General features: G+C 41.7%; 2 protein-coding genes across 3 annotated transcripts in view; one reads left to right on the top strand and one right to left on the bottom strand.

Moving 5' to 3' along the window:
• LOC127525821 (gastrula zinc finger protein XlCGF26.1-like) overlaps positions 1 to 23,399 on the bottom strand; it is a 98,986-nt gene that overhangs the window by 43,877 nt on the left and 31,710 nt on the right. The gene's annotated exons all lie outside the window — the stretch shown is intronic.
• LOC114642080 (zinc finger protein 239-like) lies at positions 5,450 to 22,202 on the top strand. 2 transcript variants are annotated; one of them, XM_051921621.1, is made up of 3 exons: positions 5,450 to 5,593; positions 8,746 to 8,850; positions 20,803 to 22,202. In XM_051921621.1, the coding sequence occupies exons 2-3, from the start codon at positions 8,760 to 8,762 to the stop codon at positions 21,807 to 21,809; spliced, it is 1,098 nt and encodes a 365-aa protein (XP_051777581.1). In that variant the 5' UTR covers positions 5,450 to 5,593; positions 8,746 to 8,759; the 3' UTR covers positions 21,810 to 22,202. The 2 variants fall into 2 exon arrangements, with proteins under 2 accessions (XP_051777581.1, XP_051777580.1); XM_051921620.1 differs by having other exon boundaries at positions 5,460 to 5,593; positions 8,746 to 9,072; positions 20,803 to 22,198.

Raw genomic sequence — 23,399 nt, 5'->3', positions numbered from 1 at the left:
ATGGAATTAAATAACGAGTTTAATTAACAACAAGAATCTGCTTCTCATTGTGAAACTGGTTGGAGTCTGAAGCCCCGATTTAGCTGGTCATTTGTTGGCTCGTTTCATGCCTCATTTCTGTTTGGCTGCCATTTAATGAAGAAAGGAATCAATTCAGAGAACTGAATCCTTAAGGACAGGGCTATTAAAATGAAGGGAACAGGAGTTAATTAGCAGTGAAAACTGGTCACTGATTAGGAAAAGGGTCAGAATGAAAACCTGCAGCAACTGCGGCCCTCCAGGCCTGGAGTTCGACAACCCTGTTCTAAGGCCTTTAAGAGTTGTACTGGTCCTCCAGTTTGTCAGAAGATGTAAAACAGGCTTTTAGTCTTTTGGGCTTTGACTCCTACTGGTTAATGATTAACAGTCGGCATCTGAGACAAGCATTAAGTCTTTTTATACATTTTATTCACTATACAGTGGAACCTCAGTTCACGACCATAATTCGTTCCAAAACTCTGGTCGTAACCCGATTTGGTCGTGACCCGAAGTAATTTCACCCATAGGATTGTATATAAATAGAATTAATCCATTCCAGACCGTGCAAACTGTACAGGTATGTAAATATATTTTATTTAAAGATTTTTAAGCTCAAAAATACTTAATTATACCATAGAATGCACAGTGTAATAGTAAACTACTGTAAAAACATTGAATAACACTGACACAAACACCCAGGCTCCCTGCTCAGCTACACGCACTCTCTCTCTCTCTCTCTCTCTCTCTCTCTCTCTCTCTCTCTCTCTCTCTCTCTCTCTCTCTCTCTCTGTCTCTCTCACTCTCTCTCTCTCTCTCTCATCAGCATGCGAGCCTTCACTCTCACTATCCTGCATTCGCTTTATTTATTTAGTTATTTATTAAAGCTGGCCTTTTTGACGGGAGCTGTGGACCCGCTATACCACAGGAGGAAACTGGGTTGAGAAGAGGTTACAGTTTTGAGGGAGAGTCCCACTGCGTGATGCACCTAGAACAATGTACAGTACAGGGAGAGACTGAACACGTGTGGAAATCATCACCACGCACAAACCGAAAGGGAAACTGGCTTGTTCATATACCGAGTTTGTGGTCGAGAACAGATGTATAAGTTTGGCAAACTTTTTGGTCGTAACCCGATTTGTACGTGTTCCGAGACGTTCGTGAACTGAGGTTCCACTGGCATTGTAAGCCAGCATCAACAAAATGGAATTCATCTTTCTTATGGAAGTTTATAAAATGAGGTGTCTATACCTGCTCATCAGTGCCCTGTGCTGGATATTGGAGAAGGGAGGCTGATGTTTCTTCTAAATGTAAAGATCTCAAACCTGCAGAATGCAGTGCTATGGAACAGAATAGCAAGACATTCATTTTTCATTTCAGATGTAGTGCAAGTCTTTACTCTGTCTTCTCATTAATGGCTTAATAAAGTCTAAACCTGAAAACAGAGAAAATAATATTTACCTAAGGAAATGTTTAAAAGAACCAAAAGAATAAGCACAATAAATGACCCTGTCCTGGCTGTCCATTATTTCTGTACCTTCTAATTTTTTGTTTGGTTCTTGGCCTTCATTTAGAAAGGCGTTTGCTCGCTCAGTCTGATGTGAGCAGTTACTTCAGTGATTTCAAAAAGAAGCACTAAGTTTATAATGGTAAGCATTGTGACTATTTGTCTTTGATTTACAATATGGCTAAGTATATTTGCCACATTACCACAGAACTAAATGAAAGTTATTAAAGGAAATTTAAATTTCATGTACCCCTTGGGGCCGAAGTTCTCAAGTAACATTCTACACCAGCACTTCCACAAAGCCAGCATGTCATTCTAAAGAGGACTGAGCAGAGTCACGTTGTTAAAAGGAGTTTAATGTTACAAAAATATTTATGTAAACCATTATAAACACATTTAAAATATCTGGATTTTGAAAGGTAGGTGTTTCTGGAACATCAAAACCATTAGGGGCAGTATGCTAAAATTAAAAAAAAATACAAATATAAAAAAATAAAATAAACATAACACAAATATCCAACACAAATTGTAGAAGGTGACAAAAATTGGAAACAACAACCAGATATAATCCTCTCTCTACATTGTAATAAATAAATCTGGCCGACCGATAGTTCGGGATATTGCCATTGCATTATGATATAACTGTTGCAATGCTCTTGGACTACCATGATATGATGATGGTAATATTACTGCTTTACCTTCTTTGAATTGTCTGAACTATTGATATTTGAATTTTGAACATGATCAATGAGACCTTGCATATGTTCCGTTCTAAGTTTTGCATGTCATTCGATTTAATAAAGAGACATTTTGCTTCAACTTTTAGATATGCATTAATAATGTAATGTTGCGATAGACGCTGAGATGACAGAAGTGGGCTAAATACATGGGAACATATGGCTAATTTTGACTCAAAATTCTGTGTGGGTGTTATTCGTTTATCAGAATTCGTGTGTGTCGTATTGTACGACCATCAGGTTGCGGAGGTGGTGACCGGTTTACTAACATAAAGGTGGCGGTACGCATACATTGCTTTCTGATCAAGTCTGAAGGACTGTGAAGGTACACAGAGGCCATGAGTCCTAGCGCTACATGATTTGTTTATTTGGTGAAAACACATAACATTTCAAAATTTGAGTTTGCCTGAGTTTATAACAGTGATGTGTGACATTTGTCTGGAGTGTTTGTTCATTTTTATGAAGTCTTTGAACCGTTTGCCTGGTGTTTGTGACCTGACATCCAGATATTCAGTGGTTTCTCAATTTGCAACATGTTTTTAAATCTGTGATTACTTACTGTTATTTATATGATCTTTCAAATAACTGATTTACTACATGCATACACCTTTATGCTTTCAAGCTGTGTTATTAGAGGGTTTTCAAAATTGTTACAAATACAGCTATGAGGCATGTACAAAAAAATATATATACTGTATATATATACTGTATATCATAATGCAAGTCTTTTCATTGCACACAGTTAGTTTCTTCCTTATTTTCTGGGGATTTCTTTCAGCTGTTAAAGTTGCTGACACTGTGTGTGGTAGGAAACCACAGATCTGTCAGTTTGTGTTACAGTAGTACAGTTTGATAAAGCAGGATGAATTGATAAAACACCAAATGCCTTTCTTGATGCCAGCACTTCTTATCCTAATCTTACATTTAACTTTTTCAGCAGACTCTTAGTGCGGACCTCCAGAGCTCCACTCCATTGAGGAGGGTGTTGCTTTAAATTATACATCAGTGATGACACCCGGTTACATTATGGTGAAGGTCAGGGTTGAGGGAGGATTTATCTGACTCAAGTCCAGTAAACCAGGTGACAAAACATTGGGATCCACTTGGCTGTCCAGTGACCTACTCAATCACAGACCCCTTCAGCTGGACCCATTGTCACTACCCAATCTGCGCTGCCCGCCTGATCTGCACACATGCGTATTGAAAGTCTCCTTCATTACACAGTTTACGGTGCTGACCAATCTGTTTAACACAAGCGTTAATAATTTATGGAGTGTGTGATATCATATCTGAGCTGATGTGATGCACTGCACGTGTGCTTAATGAAGAAAATAAATTAAACTCCACTTTACAGCACGGCCCGATCTGAACTGAGCGTACCGATCCACCGCTCACAGGGCTGTATTGTCAGTTCAGTTCCACATTAGTTGACCATAATGAGAATATTATGGAAATACTTTGTTGTTCTGCTGAGATTCATCATAGGCTGTGTCTTCAGGGCTTTATTAAGCAGGTTACTTTCCTAATTTAGAATACACAACAAAGCAAATTTACACATAAAAAGGATTACAAAAGAATACAGGGATGTTGCTGGATTCAAGCCCTTAATAGATTTTGATGGCCCCATAAATATCTAATTCAAAATATAAACAATAATAAACTGTAAAATAAAATGTTATTTTTCAAAATGAAAGAAAACTTACAGTAAGATGAAAATAATGTTATTTTGTATCCTTCCACTTTATTTATATTTGAAAAGTGTTCTCTTACTTTTTTCCAATTACAAAGTCTTTGATCAGATCCTCACTTTAAGGTGCTGATCATTCATTCAGATTGAGATGGCAGGGAGGCAACTGAAGATCTTGGCTGAAAGCAGTGGACTGTAAGAGAGAAATGAGAGGAGATCTGTGAGTCCCCACCACTGAGGTGGTAGGAGAGGCCATGAGATGAAATAACATTGACAAAGGAACAAATGTACAAGGAAAAGAAAAGTGAACCCAACACCAGTCCTTGAAGCACATCTGTAGAAATGTTCTGTCAAGAAGACAAGAAGTTAGACCAGGAGACACAAAAGGATCGATCTGAGAGGGAGGTCTTGAACCTGTTCAAAGCAGAGCCGCTTATTCCAATTGAATTAGGAGAACAGATAAGCAGGGGGTGGTGAACCATAACAAAGGCTGATGAACGGGAAAGGAGGATGAGGGCAGAGGAGGGAGAAGGAGCTCGAGCAGATCAAAGAGCATTTGTGACTGAAATCAGTGGAGTTTCAGTAGAGGGACCCTTGGAGAATCCACACTGAAGTAGATCTAGTCGATTATAGTCAGAGAGAAATGAAGAGAGGTGTTTATGAACTATGTGTTCTAGGGCTTTGGACAGAAATGGGAGAATGGACACAGGATGGTAATTCTCAAGGGCAGATGAGATGTGAGGGTTTTTGAGGATAAGGATGAAATAAGTGGAGAAGTTACTGGGGTTCAGTGAGGCATTGGAAAGAGAAAAGATGTAGGGGATCAATGAAGGACAGATGGACTGTAGAAAGGTGTGAAGGAATGGGGTCTAGAGCACAGGGGTCTAAAATGTCAGAGTCATTTACAGTAGTGAAGGATGAAAGAGGAGAATGACAGAGGAGACTCAGAAGATGTCTTTGGGGTCTTTTGGTGATTTTGAAAGAGAAGAAAGAAGCAAAATCATCAGGAGAGAATGACAAAGGTCTTGGAGCAGCAGGAGGACTTAAGAGAGACTTAAAGAGAGAGAAGAGGTGGTGAGCATTTCTTTCAGAGTATGCCATTAAAACTGATTTCTTTGGAAATAGCAGAGATACAGAGAAGAAAGAGAGGAGGGACCCACACTTATCCTGGAGGAATGAAAGTTTCTTATTATGCTATATATATAATTATTGTTATTATTATTGTTGTATCGAAAAACAAAAATGACACTAAAAACTTTACTAAATCTTACAAGAACTATTTACAGGAAATCTTACTGTAATTAAAAAAAAACTCAGTTCATGATCACAAAAACAAACGGCCCAGTGGCAGCCTCAGACAAACGCAACTTCTCCGATGACATTATTGGTTTAATAGGCTCCTACAAGGCAGCAGGACACTGAGCCACCCAGCCTCTCTCCTGGTACAGCGTATTCTCGCTCAACTGGCACGTGACCCGAAATCGGAGACAGGGTGACGTCATCCAATGCGACGGCTCCTGAAGCCACACTGCTACAATCTCGCCATCTCTCTCGCTTTGTGAAACAGTACACTGACTCAAGGCTGTTGTTGATTGAGGCAGAAGTGTAATCGAGTTTAGAAAGAATCTCATCGCCAAGAGGCAGAGAGTAAGTACTTTGGAGATGCGCTTTATGGACGTGTGAGTTTTCATTCGCTCCATTAGAATCACCGCGCGCGGCGAGTTCGTGTTCGTTAGCCCCCCGCCGAACTTTGCTCGAGTGAATCCTCCTGTGGCCACCCGCGTGCCATTGCTGATCATTCGTATCAGCGGTTCACTTCACTTCACTTCACGTGGCTGAATCCCAAATTTTAGTTCGTAGCACCCAGTCACACCGCTGGCGCCTGTTCATTCCCCTCCGAGTGTCCTTTTGTCGTTTCCTTCCCGAATCGCAGACATCGAGCAGACGGCCATTCCACACGTAAGACGCTTTGATTTCTGCCTTTGTTTCTCCTGTCACTCCGCGGCGCTCAGTTCTGACAGTTGCGGGGTTGGTGACATTGAAAGAGCGGTGAGGAGTCCCTCGGGCAACTTTGTGTTACTGCCTTACAGTTCTGTCGGAAATAATTTGAATCTCAGCCTGATTTTTAAGTCTCTATGCAGTTTCCATGTCTGCTCTTTTATTCTTATTTTCTCCACTTCTCTAAAGATGCTCAGGTTTAGTGGCCTGGCAAATCTAACTTGTCTTGGTGTGGTTGTGGACTTGAATGTGAGTGTACCCTATGATGGTCTATAGCTGGCTCCTGCCCTGTACAGGTGCTCTGGTTTTCTTCCTGTACCCCAATAACTTCTATTTGTTTTTGTTTTGCACTGGACCAGGATGGTGAGGTGGGCTGTGTGGGTCACCTCTTTGTGCCACTCTTAGGTGAACTGTCAGGACTGGCATCTCTCTTCTGCACAAGACCCACTTTCATTTAATTAGAGTATTCATGAAGGTCAATAATAAGCCGCTTTTACTCTGGTACACCCAACCATTCCCCCCCCCGCGCTCCCCTCCTTTAGGGTTACACATAGCAAACTGGTCCTTCAGAAGCACAAATGGAGTGTTAAGAAAGACTGAGGCACACAAGGCCTCCACCATGCCAATCTCACAATACTGGGAGGTGCTGCTCTTTAATAGTAGTTTAATAATGTGTTAAGTACTAAAATATTTGTGATGTGTGCAGAGTGTACTTAAACAAGATGAAGCTGATAAACTTGAAACTTGTTTCAAAGTTGTTGGTAACGACAAAGTTGTTTTGAAGAATGTTTTTGTCCTGGAGCATGTCAGATTTGCCAACCACAGTCGCTGATCTCATCACCTAACCACATTAATTTAAACGACCATTCAGCAGCGTCGAGCTCAGCCCTGTTTCTAACAGTCAATGGCATGCTGCTGATGATGTCCGTGGTGTACAAAGGGTTAACAGCTGTAGCTCTTCAGCAGCAATCTTCACCCTTTATTTTATTTTTATTTTTTCCCCCTTTTGTTTTGCTATCTGAAACATGAAACAACAGAAAGAGGAGCATCTCTTATTTTTGTTCAAAACCTGCAGTTTCTTATTCCTCTTCACTTAACTCTGTGCCTTCTACTTCAGGTAAACATTCACTGGTTGTCTGCTCTCCTGCACACACAGTCTGCCCCTAAGACTAAAAGCAAAATCAAACCTGTTGAAATTTATCTTAGTGAGTCGCAGGCTAGTTGAAGTCAGACATTGGGTGTCTCACATTAGGCGGCCATCTTTACAGGGACACACCGCCAACTGCCTCCATCTTGCTAAGATTATTTAAATGAAGGCTGTGACTTGAATAATGGTTTGGGATTTTGTAAGCTTGGGGCAGTTTCACATTAGACAAGTTGACCAGCGATTGTAAGTTCCTCCTTCATATGCCCCTGGTTTTTAACATAATCCTGAGGCCTAACTTGTATAAACCTTCCTTAACATTAACTATTAACAAAATTCCGGGACCCTAACAGTATTGAATGTTCAATCAAAGTAGTGAATACTATTGACACACAACTGTGCAAGATGGCCTCCTCCTTCTTCTAACCAGATAAGAGCTGAGGGTGTGGTGACTCCTCGGCTGGGCGTTTCTTTCCATTGTAGATAAAGAAGAGGAGATAGTTAGCAGCAGCACTCCCTCTCATCCTGGCTGGTATTTCTCACCTGAACAAATCTCTGCAGGTGATCTCTAGTCACACGTGTGACGACAGGTCATTTTCTAATTCTGGATTTATACACAAGCACAAACAATAACAAGGTGTCATTACTTTTGTAAGAAACATCTAAAGCAGTTCAATAAATGCTGCATAACAGGAGATCTGAAATAAAGGATAAATGTTGAACTGACAGTTTGATTTCACACTGGAAGCTTCAAAGCTGGTAAAAGGAAGGGGCAGATTTAGAACATTAAAGCAAGACAAGCTTGTGACATTTGATTTTTTGATTTAATTTGACTATTCTGTTAAATATTGCTCTTTAGTAATATTTTTTTAACCAGCTAATGATGCAAATTTAAATCTTGCAATAGCAAGTGTTGCAATTCAAACAGAATGGGTCTGTGATTAACTAGACTTTAGAACCATGTTGTTAGAAAAACATCTTAGAGTTTTTATTTAAATGAAAGTATCCTGAATCTTGAAATTCAGTAATTCAACAGTATAATAATGTTTTGAATTTTAATATGTGTTATGAATTTTAAGCAGTGTTTTTCAACTACTGTCTGAGAATGATTAGAAATGTGCAGATGCTAAGATAAATCAGACAGTTCATGATATATCATTCTTTATAAACTCCCACCAAGATTGTAAACCCTACCTTGTGCTATTGCACTGGGGATCTCCATCTCTGCCCCACATTACATTTCAAGACTTGCATTATATTTTGAGATTTATGAATACCAGTACTTCTTTAATGGGGGGGGGGGGGGGGGGGGGATGAATAGGATTTCTGTGTTTGCTGTCGTATCAAAGGGTGTCCAACATTGTAAAATTGTGTTATATTAATATAACATACAAAAGTTCTAATATCATAACATCCCTAATATTAACAGATGGTGCCGAGTCATAATGGTGTGTCGTAAAGGCATGAGACACTCCCTGAGACTGTTTCATATCTGGTCACCTGGTATGAAGATTGATTACTTACTCTGCCCATGTGGTCTCGGTGAATAACTTGACTTGGCTTCTTTCTTAACTGATGAGGACATAGAAAAATGGGACTTAAATGTGTTACATTTGTATTGCACTTCTGAATTAATTAAACCTTGTGTTCTATACAGAGAAAAAGAAGAAGATGCCAAAAATGTATCCAGCTGGCCAGAAGAGTTTACAGAAAGAATGTCAACGTGAAGAGGATGTCTCTGAAAAGAGGAACAAAAGAAAGGGTAGGACTAACATACAGAGACCCTGCAAAATTATAAACCGTATGAAGGTGAAAGACTGTAATCCTCAATATATGGGCCCAGATGAAGACTTAAACAGATTGGGCTCCAGTTTGGGCAGACGCTGCTCCTTGAAGGACAGTAATGCCCACAAGCCGTCAGAATCCTCGAAGACTAACACAGTGAGGCCCGAGAAGAAATTGTGTCCAAATCAAACTGGAGAAGGTATGTGCTAAAATAAAATAAGGCAGTTATGATTTACCTGAAGGGTGCTTTCTTGCATTTTCACTCTGCTTAGAAACAAAGGCTTTTTAAAAAATACGGGTTTCATTTTTAAAGTATAAGGAACAGAAACAATTAATCCTTTGGATTGGAATGAGGAGGCCTGGCTGAGTTGTTCTTGCAGTTTTTTCACCTAACACTATCACTTCACAATTTCCTTGGTTTGGGTTGTATCTCTTTTTAATAATAATCATTAGCTTAATGTCTTTATTTTGAAGAAAACCTTTTAATAGATTTTAGACAAATTAAAGAGAAGTCAAAGAAAAGTAAAATCTGTTTGTTTCTAGCTTTCTTTGAATAAACTCTGTTAAACAATAATGTATTACCTTTTTACTTTCTCCATATGTTGTATTGTGGAGTAGACATGTCACCCATTTGACTATTCAATACATTTGCACAATTTAGACCCCTCTGTATGAAAGTGTTTCACGTCTGCCTGTGTGTAAGAATCTCTGTGCATCAGTGGAGTGCAAACCTGTGAATGGATAAACCAGTCCTGTTCAAATTTATCATTATATATTCTGAAATTGCAAAGACTTTGTGAATGTGAAGAAAATTGGTCCACTGAACTTTACGGAGTTAAACAAACAAAATTGTTAATTAACACTAGAATTACCAGAGTCTACAAAAAAACTCGTAGATCCTGCCCACCTTAAAACCGTTCTCACCTCTCTTTTGTCTTCTAAATGTGCCGATTAAGACGAGCAGCAAGTAGCCGGCTATTCCATCCCCCACCATCGCAGAACGTTCACTAAGTTTTCCCAGCTCATGCCTTGTTTGATTATCTGGGAGTGACTGAACTGCTGGAGTTTTAGAATGGAAATAATAGATTGTTATTTGGAAGACACTCATTTCATGCATGTTCCATTTCTGCAGTAATCTGTGTAAACAAATTGTTAAAACAGAAACTTTTTCCTAGTCTAGTAATAAATGTTACAAAATGTAGGCATAGACTATAGAATGTGTGAAGCCTGAAGTCCAAACATCAAATAAACACTTTCACAAAAGGTTCAAGGATGATACAACACCTTCCGTGGCTTAACGCTAAGATTTGCTGACTTGCAGCACAGCAGCACTGCTGTTCCTCAGAGAACCGAGTTCGATTCCAAGCTTTGGAGAAAGTGTTTATTTATTTTTTTTTTTTTCCCTCAAATGGACATAAAATTTATAAATTGGTATGCACTGTAAATCGTTAAGTTTAAAATGTCGATCGTGGTTATTTCTGTTGATTAATTCATGCTTTTTACTTTGAGTCAGATCAGAAGCTGAATAAGATGAACAAGCTCCTGTTCTGACTCTAACAGTGCCAGTATAATTTCACACCCGATCTGACGCTGTTCGTTTTCAAGTAATATTGCATTACTTCGACGATGTTTTCTGATTGGTACTATTCGCGTCATAAAATGATTTCTTCAAAACGTCACATATATTTGTCTTTTTCTTTTTTTAAAATGTGCGTAGTAGCACGCAGCAACTGGCCACCTGCATGTTCTTGCGCACACTGACTAAGACAGCGCTATATGCAATCATCAGATTCAAATGTTAACAGTTATATAGCACGGAATGGAAATCGGCAGTTCTTAGCATTGCACCACGCAAGCTGTCATATCAACCGCCTACTGTAACTTGCTTTCTTTTTTCTTTGGTTATAGTGTTGAATAAAAGTGCACTTGTTTTGTTATACTTTTACATCAACATATGTTCCTGTGTTGGGGCTACATGGGCATGCTCAAAAAATACACGTGTAATGCCATGAAAAGTGCATGCAGACACTTCAGTTCGCAAGCATTGGTACGACAATGCAGTCACAAGTACACTGCAGAGCTATAGCGCGTCTTTATGTGAAAACAGCAGTGTCAGATGGGGAGTGTCTGATGATTGCATATAGCGCTGAAGTTACTGCTCTTTACTATGCTTTCCTCTCCATGTCCTGGAGTACAAAAGAAACAGCATACAGCAACATGTGGAGACTGGCAAGATTGTGGGAAAAAAAACACGTGGTCGTATGTATCGTGATACACAGCAGAGCTATAGTGCGTCTTTATGTGAAAACAGCAGTGTCAGATGGGGGGAGATGGGGGTGGTAGGGAAGGATCCTGAACGCGACAGAGAATGAAAAGTGAATTAAAAAAACAAAAAACAAAGCTAACCTTTACAAATATCATAGATTACACCGGCTGTTACAGAAATGTATTTTTTTTATTCTAAAATAGTAAAAATAAGAACACTTCACAAAAGGGAGTCATGCAGGATCGAACTTGTGACCTTCTGATTCCCAGTCAGCAACTGATACTGTTGTACCACGGCGGCAGGCATAGTAAATGAGTGTCAATGTTGCATACTAAGGCGGCTTTTTTTTTTTGTACCTTTTGTGAAAGTGTTTCTTTGATATTTGGACTTCAGGCTTCATACATTTATATAGTTTATGCCTACATTTTGTCATTTGCTACTAGAATATAAAAAACATTTCTGTTTTAAAATTGTTTACACAGATTACTGTAGAAACGCAACACACATGAAATGCATGTGTTCCAAATAACGATTTATTATTTCCACTCTAAAACTCCACTCACTCCCAGATAATCAATCAAGGCAAGAGCTGAGAGAAGTTCATTTACGTTCTAAGTCGGTGGGGGGAGGAATAGCTGGCTGCTTGCAGCTTGTGTTTAACTGCACATTTAGAAGACAAAAGACGCTGGCGGAGAGCTGTGGATTTAAGAAGCGATTTAAGGTGGGACGGATCTACCATTTTTTTCGTAGGCTCTGGTAATTCTAGTGTTAAAGCAGGATTTCATCTAAAACGTGTGAAACATTCAATGAAATTAGTTTTAAAGGATTTTGATGCTTTTAGCCATTTCCTGTTTACTGTTAATTCATTTGCCCCATATGAAAAGGGGTTGATCTTTGTGATGAGGTGACTTTTTTTGAAAATACAAGTTGGTACAGTACTTGAAGTCTTTTTGAAATTCTCATCCATTTTAGAGCAATAGAAAAAAATGATTCAGTTCAGGTAATTTTATTTTGTAGTCCTGTTTACTGAGTGGTGACTCTAATAAATTCACAGTTATGATCTAATTAAACATTTTACAAATGATTAATCACATAATGACTTAAAACAAACAGGAAACAAAGCCGTTTCAAACTGATTAACATAAATGGAACAGAACAGTATCTGTCAATGAAAATCAAATATGAAGAACACGGCCAATTATGACAAAGCTAGAAGAGTGAGGACACCATGCCACCATCTTAAATAAGGAGGCAAGATGACATCATGTGATGGAGCTAAGCCACGTCAGCAGCCACAACATGTCCACAAATTATGTGATTGACGGAAGGGTAAAACGACTTATCAAAATAACAAAAATACAGTGATTGGGGGGGTGTTATAGTACAAAACGTGGCCTAAACTCAGAATTGGGTGTAGGTGATATCAGAACTCAACAAATAATGCAAAAACAAATTTTAACTATAGGAAGGCAGTTCAGTTAGTACAGTCTACATGACTGTATGCCACCCAGTAAAGGCGTTTAGTGTTAGGAATTATTACTGCGAAAATTCAAAACCAATTGATTTAGACGAACAGTCCATCCACCAAAAAACCATGGATGAGTTCATCAAAAAACTACATGGAGTGAAGGAAAACGTCAGAATTAAAAGCATGAGCTTCTCAAAATAAATACTATTCTGGTGCTGTATCAGTTTAAAAAGGGTCACTATGTAGACTGATGTCCTGGGTCTCTAGCCGTACCTTTTGCCCAACTTTAACGATAGGAGTAGCCTTATATTTGCAATCAGGACATCATTTGGCTAAGAGCTTTTCAAAAAGTTTTTGAGCCAAATTCAGCTTTTCACAAAACTGTTAAATATGTAATTATTTAAAAACCGATGGAAAAGTGGCGAGGAAGGTGACTCAAGGGATCTAGAATGACAACCATACAGGCACTCAAATGGTGACATTGTAGGAGCAGAGTGAACTGGTACATTCCTAGCAGAGTCAGCAATGGGTAGAAAATCAACCCAGTCATCTTGATTAGGACCAATCAAACAGCACAAGTGTTTCTGTAGGCCTCTGTTAATTCTTTACATTTGCCCATTAGCTTCTGGCTGATAACCAAACATTTTAAGTTTTATAGAACAAACAAATCTCTGACAGAATAGTTTCTAGAAGCGAGAAATAAATGGAAGACCACGGTTTGATACATCTTGATACAGAAAACCATAGATAGATACTATCAGTCTTTTCTACAGGGTGGTCCAGATCTAATTATGCAGACCCTGATCATCTGGGTGACTTTGATTTATGCAGGGATGATTCCAGTTCAGCACAAAGACGATTCTTCATGTCGTCAGTTCACACACTTCTCGATGGTTCGGGATTTTTCAGGTGATTTTCTATGTAATAAATTTAAGTTATGGTGTAATGAAAATTGCATAATTAGATCTGTACCCCCCCTATAGAAAGACACCTGCCAGGTGTTTAGTAGAAGGGAATGAGATGCACACATTTCAAAACTCAATCTGCCTCCACAAAAATTGTATTAAAACCCTTGGAGGAAGGCATATCAGTAATAAAGTCCATGGTTTACTGCTCCCATGAACGTAATGGTACCGGAGCAGTCCAACATGTAGCTTGTATAATCCCAAACATCTTCATGCATACTTTTCCAACAAAAAGTTGGCTAAAGTATCTTTAAACTCTGTGATCAGATGACACAGTTCCAATATTTGCTTTTAAATGCTAGGGGGAACACACACACACACACACACACACACAGCCTGAATGAAGGTATTTTGGGCAGACTCAACCTCTGTCATTATATTATCAATTAATGGTAAGAATGTACAGATAAAATTCCATTACAACGAACTCCTAGGGACCTAAAAAATATTTTGTTGTAACAAAAATTTTGTTATAATGAGATTCTGTATTTGTTACTATAGTGCTTTCTTTAACTTGAGTCCAGGCATTTGCAATCATATTTCCATAGCTTCTTTTGCATTAATTTTAATCAAATCCTGCCTACAAGTTATGCCTACGATAATTTTTCTCAGCATTTCCTTGCGATAAAACACTTTCAGGGTGCAAATGATGGCCAAATCCAATGGCTGAAGCACTGCTGTGCAGTTGGGTGGGAGGAATTCAACGCAAACATTATCTAAATGTGGAAGCATGTTGTGGGCAACACAATTATCAATCAGGAGCTGAATCATCCGTCTTCATATTGTGAGGTTTCTGAACTCTTGAGACCCTCCCCACCCAACGGGAATGACTCGCTGAGGTGCGTCCCGAAGTGCGATTGCAGTGTCTGTGGAAGATTGTTTGTCCATTGCCAGTGCAGGGCAAAAACAGGTTCATAGCACTGCAGTGAAGCGACACAGAAGCAAATCCTAAAAGATCGGGGTCACATTATAAGTCCCTGTCTTGCACCCCAAAACACGAGGCTGAGTCTCAGTACTTTAGCAAAACCAGCTTTATTCAGCTTGAAACAGGAACGGCACACTTATTTATTGTAGCGTGATCTGCCACTCTCCTATACTCAGACACAGCAGTCATGTAGGGTCATGGCCAGATCTGTGATCAAGTAATCCTGTTACCTGCATTTACAATGTTCCTCCCATATCACCCATCAATATCTTTTCTGTTTGCTTTGGCGGAGAAACGCAGCACAGCTTTGAGCCGACTGTTGCCCCGGCAGCAGATAAACAGTCTTCCATAGACACGGAGTTTAGACTTCGGGACGCTTTTCAGCGTGCTGTCTAGTTGAGGAAGGGCCCAAGAGAGTTTACAAACCTCACATTTTCTTGAATGAGTGCCGCATTAATAGGAATGTTTCTTGAACAAGCATCACTGAACCACTTAAAAACGTAGCTCACTGGCCTAATCTGCAAAAGCCAATAATAAAGTTAGCTAATGTCGACATGCTGTGAAAACAGAGATACAGTGAAATATCCTTCACAGTGTAAAGTTGGGTGTGTCTTGTTCTGAAGACCTCCAACCTTTCTTGAGCCCATACAATTGCACTGTATATGCCTGCCTCCAATCAGCAATCAGTACAAATGACTCATTAAATGTGAGAGGTCTTCCAATATCGTAATGCATAATAAAATATTCTGAATAGTTCTTCAAATGCTTCTTTTTTGCTGAACATCAAAGGGACAACCCTACCTCGTTTTTGTTATAGAAAAGGGGCAAGTATATAGTGTTTTAAACAAATAAACATACCCCACTTCAAACTCTGTTCTATTGATAACTTGCAGCAAAATGGCCTTTTTTGTGTTTAGCAAGATGAAATACCCAATTTATGACAAAGGACTGTGTTAAGATAGCAGAAATGTGATTTTAAAAAAGGTTAGGTCCATCCATCCATCCATTCTCTTCCGCTTATCCGAGGTCGGGTCGCGGGGGCAGCAGCTTGAGCAGAGATGCCCAGACTTCCCTCTCCCTGGCCACTTCTTCTAGGTCTTCCGGGAGAATCCCGAGGCGTTCCCAGGCCAGTCGAGAGACACAATCCCTCCAGTGTGTCCTGGGTCTTCCCCGGGGCCTCCTCCCGGTTAGACGTGCCCGGAACACCTCACCAGGGAGGCGTCCAGGAGGCATCCTGATCAGATGCCCAAGCCACCTCATCTGACTCCTCTCGATGCGGAGGAGCAGCTGATCTACTCTGAGCCCCTCCCAGATGACTGAGCTTCTCACCCCATCTTTAAGGGAGAGCCCAGACACCCTGCGGAGGAAACTCATTTCAGCCGCTTGTATTCGCGATCTCATTCTTTCAGTCACTACCCATAGCTCATGACCATAGGTGAGGGTAGGAACATAGATCGACTGGTAAATTGAGAGCTTCGCCTTATGGCTCAGCTCCTTTTTCACCACGACAGACCGATGCAGAGCCCGCATTACTGCGGATGCCGCACCGATCCGCCTGTCGATCTCACGCTCCATTCTTCCCTCACTCGTGAACAAGACCCCGAGATACTTGAACTCCTCCACTTGGGGCAGGATCTCGCTACCAACCCTGAGAGGGCACTCCACCCTTTTCCGGCTGAGGACCATGGTCTCGGATTTGGAGGTGCTGATTCTCATCCCAGACGCTTCATACTCAGCTGCGAACCGATCCAGAGAGAGCTGAAGATCATGGCCTGATGAAGCAAACAGGACAACATTATCTGCAAAAAGCAGTGACCCAATCCTGAGTCCACCAAACCGGACCCCCTCAACACCCTGGCTGCGCCTAGAAATTCTGTCCATAAAAGTTATGAACAGAATCTGTGACAAAGGGCAGCCCTGGCAGAGTCCAACTCTCACTGGCAACGGGTTCGACTTACTGCCGGCAATGCGGACCAAGCTCTGACACCGGTTGTACAGGGACCGAACAGCCCTTATCAGGGGGTCCGGTACCCCATACTCCCGGAGCACCCCCCACAGGATTTCCCGAGGGACACGGTCGAACGCCTTTTCCAAGTCCACAAAACACATGTAGACTGGTTGGGCAAACTCCCATGCACCCTCCAGTACTCTGCTAAGGGTGTAGAGCTGGTCCACTGTTCCGCGACCAGGACGAAAACCACACTGTTCCTCCTGAATCCGAGGTTCGACTATCCGACGGACCCTCCTCTCCAGGACCCCTGAATAGACTTTTCCAGGGAGGCTGAGGAGTGTGATCCCTCTGTAGTTGGAACACACCCTCCGGTCCCCCTTTTTAAAGAGGGGGACCACCTACCCGGTCTGCCAATCCAGAGGTACTGTCCCTGATGTCCATGCGATGTTGCAGAGACGTGTCAACCAAGACAGTCCTACAACATCCAGAGCCTTGAGGAACTCCGGGCGTATCACATCCACCCCCGGGGCCCTGCCACCGAGGAGTTTTCTGACCACCTCGGTGACCTCAGACCCAGAGATGGGGGAGCCCACCTCCGAGTCCCCAGGCTCTGCTTCCTCATTGGAAGGCATGTTAGTGGGATTGAGGTGGTCTTCGAAGTACTCCCCCCACCGGCCCACAACGTCCCGAGTCGAGGTCAGCAGCGCACCATCCCCACCATATACAGTGTTGACACTGCACTGCTTCCCCCTCCTGAGACGCCGGACGGTGGACCAGAATCTCCTCGAAGCCATCCGAAAGTCGTTTTTGCCTCAGCAACCACCGAAGCCGCATTCCGCTTGGCCTGCCGGTACCTATTAGCTGTCTCCAGAGTCCCACAGGACAAAAGGGTCCTGTAGAACTCCTTCTTCAGCTTGACAGCATTCCTCACCACCGGTGTCCACCAGCGGGTTTGGGGATTGCCGCCACGACAGGCACCGACCACCTTATGGCCACAGCTCTGGTCAGCCGCCTCAACAATAGAGGCACGGAACATGGCCCATTCGGACTCAATGTCTCCCACCTCCCTCGGGACATGGTTGAAGTTCTGCCAGAGGTGGGAGTTGAAGCTACTTCTGACAGGGGGCTCTGCCAGACGTTCCCAGCAGACCCTCACAACACGTTTGGGCCTACCAGGCCTGACCGGCATCCTCCCCCACCATCGAAGCCAACTCACCACCAGGTGGTGATCAGTTGACAGCTCCGCCCCTCTCTTCACCCGAGTGTCCAAGACTTGTGGCCACAAGTCCGACGACACGACCACAAAGTCGATCATCGAACTGAGGCCTAGGGTGTCCTGGTGCCAAGTGCACATATGAACACCCCTATGCTTGAACATGGTGTTCGTTATGGACAATCCGTGACGAGCACAGAAGTCCAATAACAAAACACCGCTCAGGTTCAGATCGGGGGGGCCATTCCTTCCAATCACACCCTTCCAGGTCTCACTGTCATTGCCCACGTGAGCATTGAAGTCTCCCAGCAGTACGAGGGAGTCCCCAGATGGTATGCCCTCGAGCACCCCCTGCAGGGACTCCAAAAAGGGTGGGTACTCCGAACTGCTGTTTGGTGCATACGCACAAACAACAGTTAGGACCCGTCCCCCAACCCGAAGGCGGAGGGAGGCCACCCTCTCGTCCACCGGGGTAAACCCCAATGTACAGGCTCCAAGTCGGGGGGCAATAAGTATACCCACACCCGCTCGGCGCCTCTCACCAGGGGCAACTCCAGAGTGGTAGAGAGTCCAGCCCCTCTCAAGGAGATTGGTTCCAGAGTCCAAGCTGTGCGTTGAGGTGAGCCCGACTATATCTAGCTGGAACCTCTCAACCTCGCGCACAAGCTCAGGCTCCTTCCCCTTCAGAGAGGTGACATTCCACATCCCAAGAGCCAGCTTCTGTAGCCGAGGATCGGACCGCCAAGGTCCCCGCCTTCAGCCACCACCCAACTCACACTGCACCCGACCTCCTTGGCCCCTCCCATAGGTGGTGAGCCCATGGGAAGGGGGACCCACGTTGCCTCTTCGGGCTGTGCCCGGCCGAGCCCCATGGGTGCAAGCCCGGCCACCAGGCGCTCGCCATTGAGTCCCACCTCCAGGCCTGGCTCCAGAGGGGGGCCCCGGTGACCCGCGTCCGGGCAAGGGAAAACGCCGTCCAAATTTTTTGTTCATCATAGGAGGTTGTGTTGAACCGCACTTTGTCTCATCCCTCACCTAGGACCAGTTTGCCTTGGTTGGCCCTACCAGGGGCATAAAGCCCCGGACAACAGAGCTCCTAGGATCATTGTCACACGCAAACCCCTCCACCACGATAAGGTGACGGTTAAAGGATATAGATATATAATTATATATATATATATATATGTGTATATATATATATATATGTGTATATATATATATATATATATATATATATATATATATATATATATGTGTATATATATATGTGTATATATATATATATATATATATATATGTGTATATATATATATATATATATATATATATATATATATACATACACGGCATTCGAAGTCCAGTTTGCCTTGGGTGGCCCTACCAGGGGCATAAAGCCCCGGAAAACAGAGCTCCTAGGATCATTGGGACACGCAAACCCCTCCACCACGATAAGGTGGCGGTTCGAGGAGGGGAAAAAAAAAAGGTTAGGTTATGGATGAAAAACAAGAAGGCAGAAATTTAGCATCAATAATTTTAAGTTAGGGAGGAACCTGTCAGGTTTGTATAGCAACATAAAGAACAATTTGTTGACTCTTGAATTTAAATGTGCAAGAGGTGCCATCCTTCTTTGCAATAACAAGAAGATGGGATAGTTGATTTCAAATGGAAGAAATTCTCCGCCTTCCTACAACTACATACTCCATAGCTTGGTGTGTCTGTGATGTGGGAAATTATTTAGTGTAGCAGTTTTAAAATATGGAACAATTAGTAACTGTGCTAGATTGTGGTATTCAGAGTTGGACTGGACGTGAAGCAAATATTTTGAAGTCCTAGCATTTGATGTCTGATATATAACAGCAGGTCCTTCTGCAGTAAAGCTGAAAATCAAAAAAACATTGGGCAGAGTTCTTGTATTAGCAGTGCTCACTTCATGAGGCTTAATCAGTCTCTCTTTTCCAGAAATGGACAAAGTAAAAGGAGTAAAGGGTACTTTAATATTTCTGGCCTCCCAGTGTGTGTTTAAATCTATTTCTACTACTTGTTCCTGACCTTGAGCTGGATAAGTATTAGTCTTATTTCTACGCGATTTATAGAAAAGAAAAATACATGCCTGAGCATTTCTTTATTAATCAAGTAACTGTAAAACTCATAGTTATAACTTTACTAAAGATCTAATGTCTCTGATGAACCATGGAATTTTGTGCACCGCTTCATCTTCTTTCGGCTGCTCCCGTTGCTGGAGGTGGCAGAGTTAAAGATGTTAAGATTTGCATTGGGTGTGACGAGGATGGATAGGATTAGAAATGAGTACATTAGAGGATCAGATCAAGTTGGATGGTTGGGAGACATAGTCAGAGAGTTGTGATTGCGTTGGTTTGGACATGTGCAGAGGAGAGATGCTGAGTATATTGGGAGAAGGATGCTAGGGATAGAGCTGCCAGGGAAGAGGAAAAGAGGAAGGCCTAAGAGAAGGTTTATGGATGTGGTGAGAGAGGACATGCAGGTGATGGGTGTAACAGAGCAAGATGTAGAGGACAGAAAGATATGGAAGAAGATGATGCGCTGTGGCGACCCCTAACGGGAGCAGCCGAAAGAAGTATGTAAATATATGATGTGGCTTACTGTCTAATAATTTTGATCACCCAGGGCGGGAGTTCAGACTTATTCCAATAAATTAGCTCCTCAATCAGCACAGTTATCCAAACAAGGTGGAGTGGTCATAGGGACCATAACTGATGTAATGAGTCCTTGGCAATGTCAATATCACTGTGCATGTAGATGTACTGGCTTTATCATCCTTGACATTTCTATATGGGGTCTTCTCTAAAAGGTCTGCAGGTCATGTTGGCCACCCTTGCTGCCCCAGTTGCTCCTTATTTTTCAAGCCATCACCAAGCCAGTAAAGATAGTTGCTCATGGCTTGTTCCTAGTTCATGGTAACTGCATCATAATATGGCTTCATGTGTTTGTTAATTCATTCTGCAAATGTTAGGATTGTTGAAGTGTTAACTCCATTAGCATGCTTTTGTAAAGTGGGTTGCAAATGGCATATGCTGTTAAACACTGAATAATCTCTTGTAGTGCTATTTTATTTTAAATATTGGTCATTTCAAACTTTAACTCTTATTTTTATTTCTATAGATTTTCAAGAGAATGACAACTTGTCCTCTCTTCAGGGTCGTCCACAAATTAAACAACCTGATAAGAATAGGAAGAAACTGGCATCTGCAAGAAAGAACTTGGTAACGGCCTCTCAGCACCCTAGATTTCAGCCTATTGTGAAGCTAACAAGGATCAATGCCATCAAATCTCAAGGAGTGTACAATCTAAATCCAATCCGCCAACAGTGTGTGGGAACATTTAAATACAAATTGAATTCTAAAGATAATGGAGGGATTCATGGGAGTAAGAAACCGTATCACTGTCCTGAAGGTGGGAAACAATTCTCAGATAGTCAAATGCCTAAGAAACGCAGAGAAGATAATACAGGGAAGGAGTCATACCACCATTCTGAATGTGTTAAGAACTTTTCAAAACACAGCCATACCACAACTCCTATTGTAAAGAAACCATATTTGTCTAAACGTGGCAAACGATTCTCAAAAGTGAGCCACCTTCAGACACACATGAGTGGTCACGGAGGACAGGGTTTATGTCGTTGTTCAACATGTGGTAAACATTTCTGTGACAAGAGCAGTCTTTGCAGACACAAAAGAATTCACACTGGAGAGAAACCATATTGTTGTTCTGAATGTGCCAAACGGTTCTCACAATCAAGCCATCTTCAGACACACATGAGAGTGCACACAGGAGAACAGCCATTTTCCTGTTCTGAATGTGGCAAATGGTTCTCACAAACAGGCCATCTTCAGACACACATGAGATTGCACACAGGAGAACAGCCATTTTCCTGTTTTGAATGTGGCAAAGGATTTTCTGATAACAGTAATCATCTGAGGCATTTAAGAGTTCACACTGGTGAGAAGCCCTATTGCTGTCCTGAATGTGGCAAAAGATTTTCCAGCACAAGTGATCTTCTGCGTCATGCAGGAGTCCACAATAAAGACCGTCCTTATGCCTGTTCTGAATGTGGCAAGAAATTCTCACAAAGAGGCAGTCTTCATAGACATATAAGAACACACATTTGATAGAGGCCATACTCGTTTCCTGATTGTGACAAGCTATTCACCGATAACAGCAGCCTTCATAGACACAACAGAATTCATTCTGGATTAAGGCCATATTGTTGCTCTGAATGTGGCAAGTGATTCATACAACCCTGCAGCCTTCAGCGACACGTAAGAACTCACAGAGGAGAAAAGCCATACCGTTGCTCTAAGTGTGGAAAAACATTCATAAAGAAAAATCCTCTTCAGGGACACATGAAAATTCATGCTAAAAAGGCAAAGTCCAAAGAGACTGTAAATAACAAAAAGAAAAATCTGAAATAATTCAGTCAGGTGTGGAAAGAAAATTGGAATTGTTCTGCTAGTTGGTTACACAGAATGCATTTGACAAAAAGTTGCAGACTCATTTAGGCAACCCTGCTTATTAATAAATTTACTGTAAGTGGCTTTTGCACTAATGACTATTGCACATTGTACACAGGTCTACTTTACAAGTTCTAATGTTATTTATCTTATTTTATACTTTTTAATATTTTATTGTACTACAAAGTTGAGAGAGAAACAGTATTTTGATTCTCTTGTATGTTCTGCACATATAGTGAATTGACAGTAAAAGGCTATTTGATTTGATTTCAGTATTTCAATTATCTTTTCTCCAGAGTCCGTATTGGTGTTCACACCACTCTCTGGTGTGGCTGCTGCTCTTTCTATCTGAAGAGTTAGTCCAGCTGGGGTTCGATCAGCCCAGTAACGTCTAGCGGTCCCTCACAACGGGAGTGTATGAATATACCGAGGCATGTTTAGCATACAGCTGATGACGTGTTCATCTAATATAAATAAGGCCATATATGGACATCCTGTATTAAGTTACACAGAGAGATACCTGATACTTGAAGTCCGGAGTGACCTTGAGGGGCTGCATACTTGAATGAACTCATCCTACTTACAGCAGTCAGACAAAAAGAAATATAACTGAAAAAATAATAGAAAAAAAAAAAAGGTTCTCCACTACGGCCGTCCCTACCCACTGTGACAACTTCATTTCTATTCTTTCAAATGCTTCCCCTCTTTAAAGGCAACTCAGCACCCTATTAGATTTTAGTGACCCAACATCATTTTTGTTGAAATGCTTTACCTTGTTTTTTTTTGTAAAAATATATTTAAAAAAAAAAGTTCAAAAAGGGTCAGTCAGGAATTGACCTTTGCACCCCTAAAGTATCAGGTCCATCTCCCATACCAGTGAGCCACCAAAGCCAAACTGACCAATCAGATTGCTCAGAGGGACCACACACTCGCAGACAGACAGACAGTATCTTTTTATTATCTTAGCTATTAAGCGACCTTGATGGATTTAATTATCTGTTCTCATATGGTAAATGTCTTCTGTTCCTGTGACTCAATCTGATGTTCCTCAGGTACCACACTCTGTGGTTTGCTGCCCTCCTCTTCATGTAGGGGTATCTCTGGGCACAAGACACTCTCGTTCACGTCAGGCCCTGGTACCACAGCCTGTTTGTGGTCTTCTGCTTCATGCAGGGGGTGTCTGGACATCACACACTGTTATGTGTTTCACATCTTGTTCTGGTCTTATTGGAGACCTTGAAGATGTTG

The sequence above is a fragment of the Erpetoichthys calabaricus genome (genome assembly GCF_900747795.2).
Source record: "Erpetoichthys calabaricus chromosome 1 unlocalized genomic scaffold, fErpCal1.3 SUPER_1_unloc_10, whole genome shotgun sequence".
NCBI classification, from domain to species: Eukaryota; Metazoa; Chordata; class Cladistia; order Polypteriformes; family Polypteridae; genus Erpetoichthys; species Erpetoichthys calabaricus.
This window is presented reverse-complemented; position numbering and strand designations above follow the sequence as displayed.

What these genes read in the sequence shown, in the direction of transcription:
- LOC114642080 (XM_051921620.1), top strand. Translation starts at nt 8,760, where the DNA reads ATGCCAAAAATGTATCCAGCTGGCCAGAAGAGTTTACAGAAAGAATGT. An exon ending in TCCAAATCAAACTGGAGAAG is followed by an intron (nt 9,073 to 20,802) that starts GTATGTGCTAAA and finishes TTATTTCTATAG; the next exon opens with ATTTTCAAGAGAATGACAAC.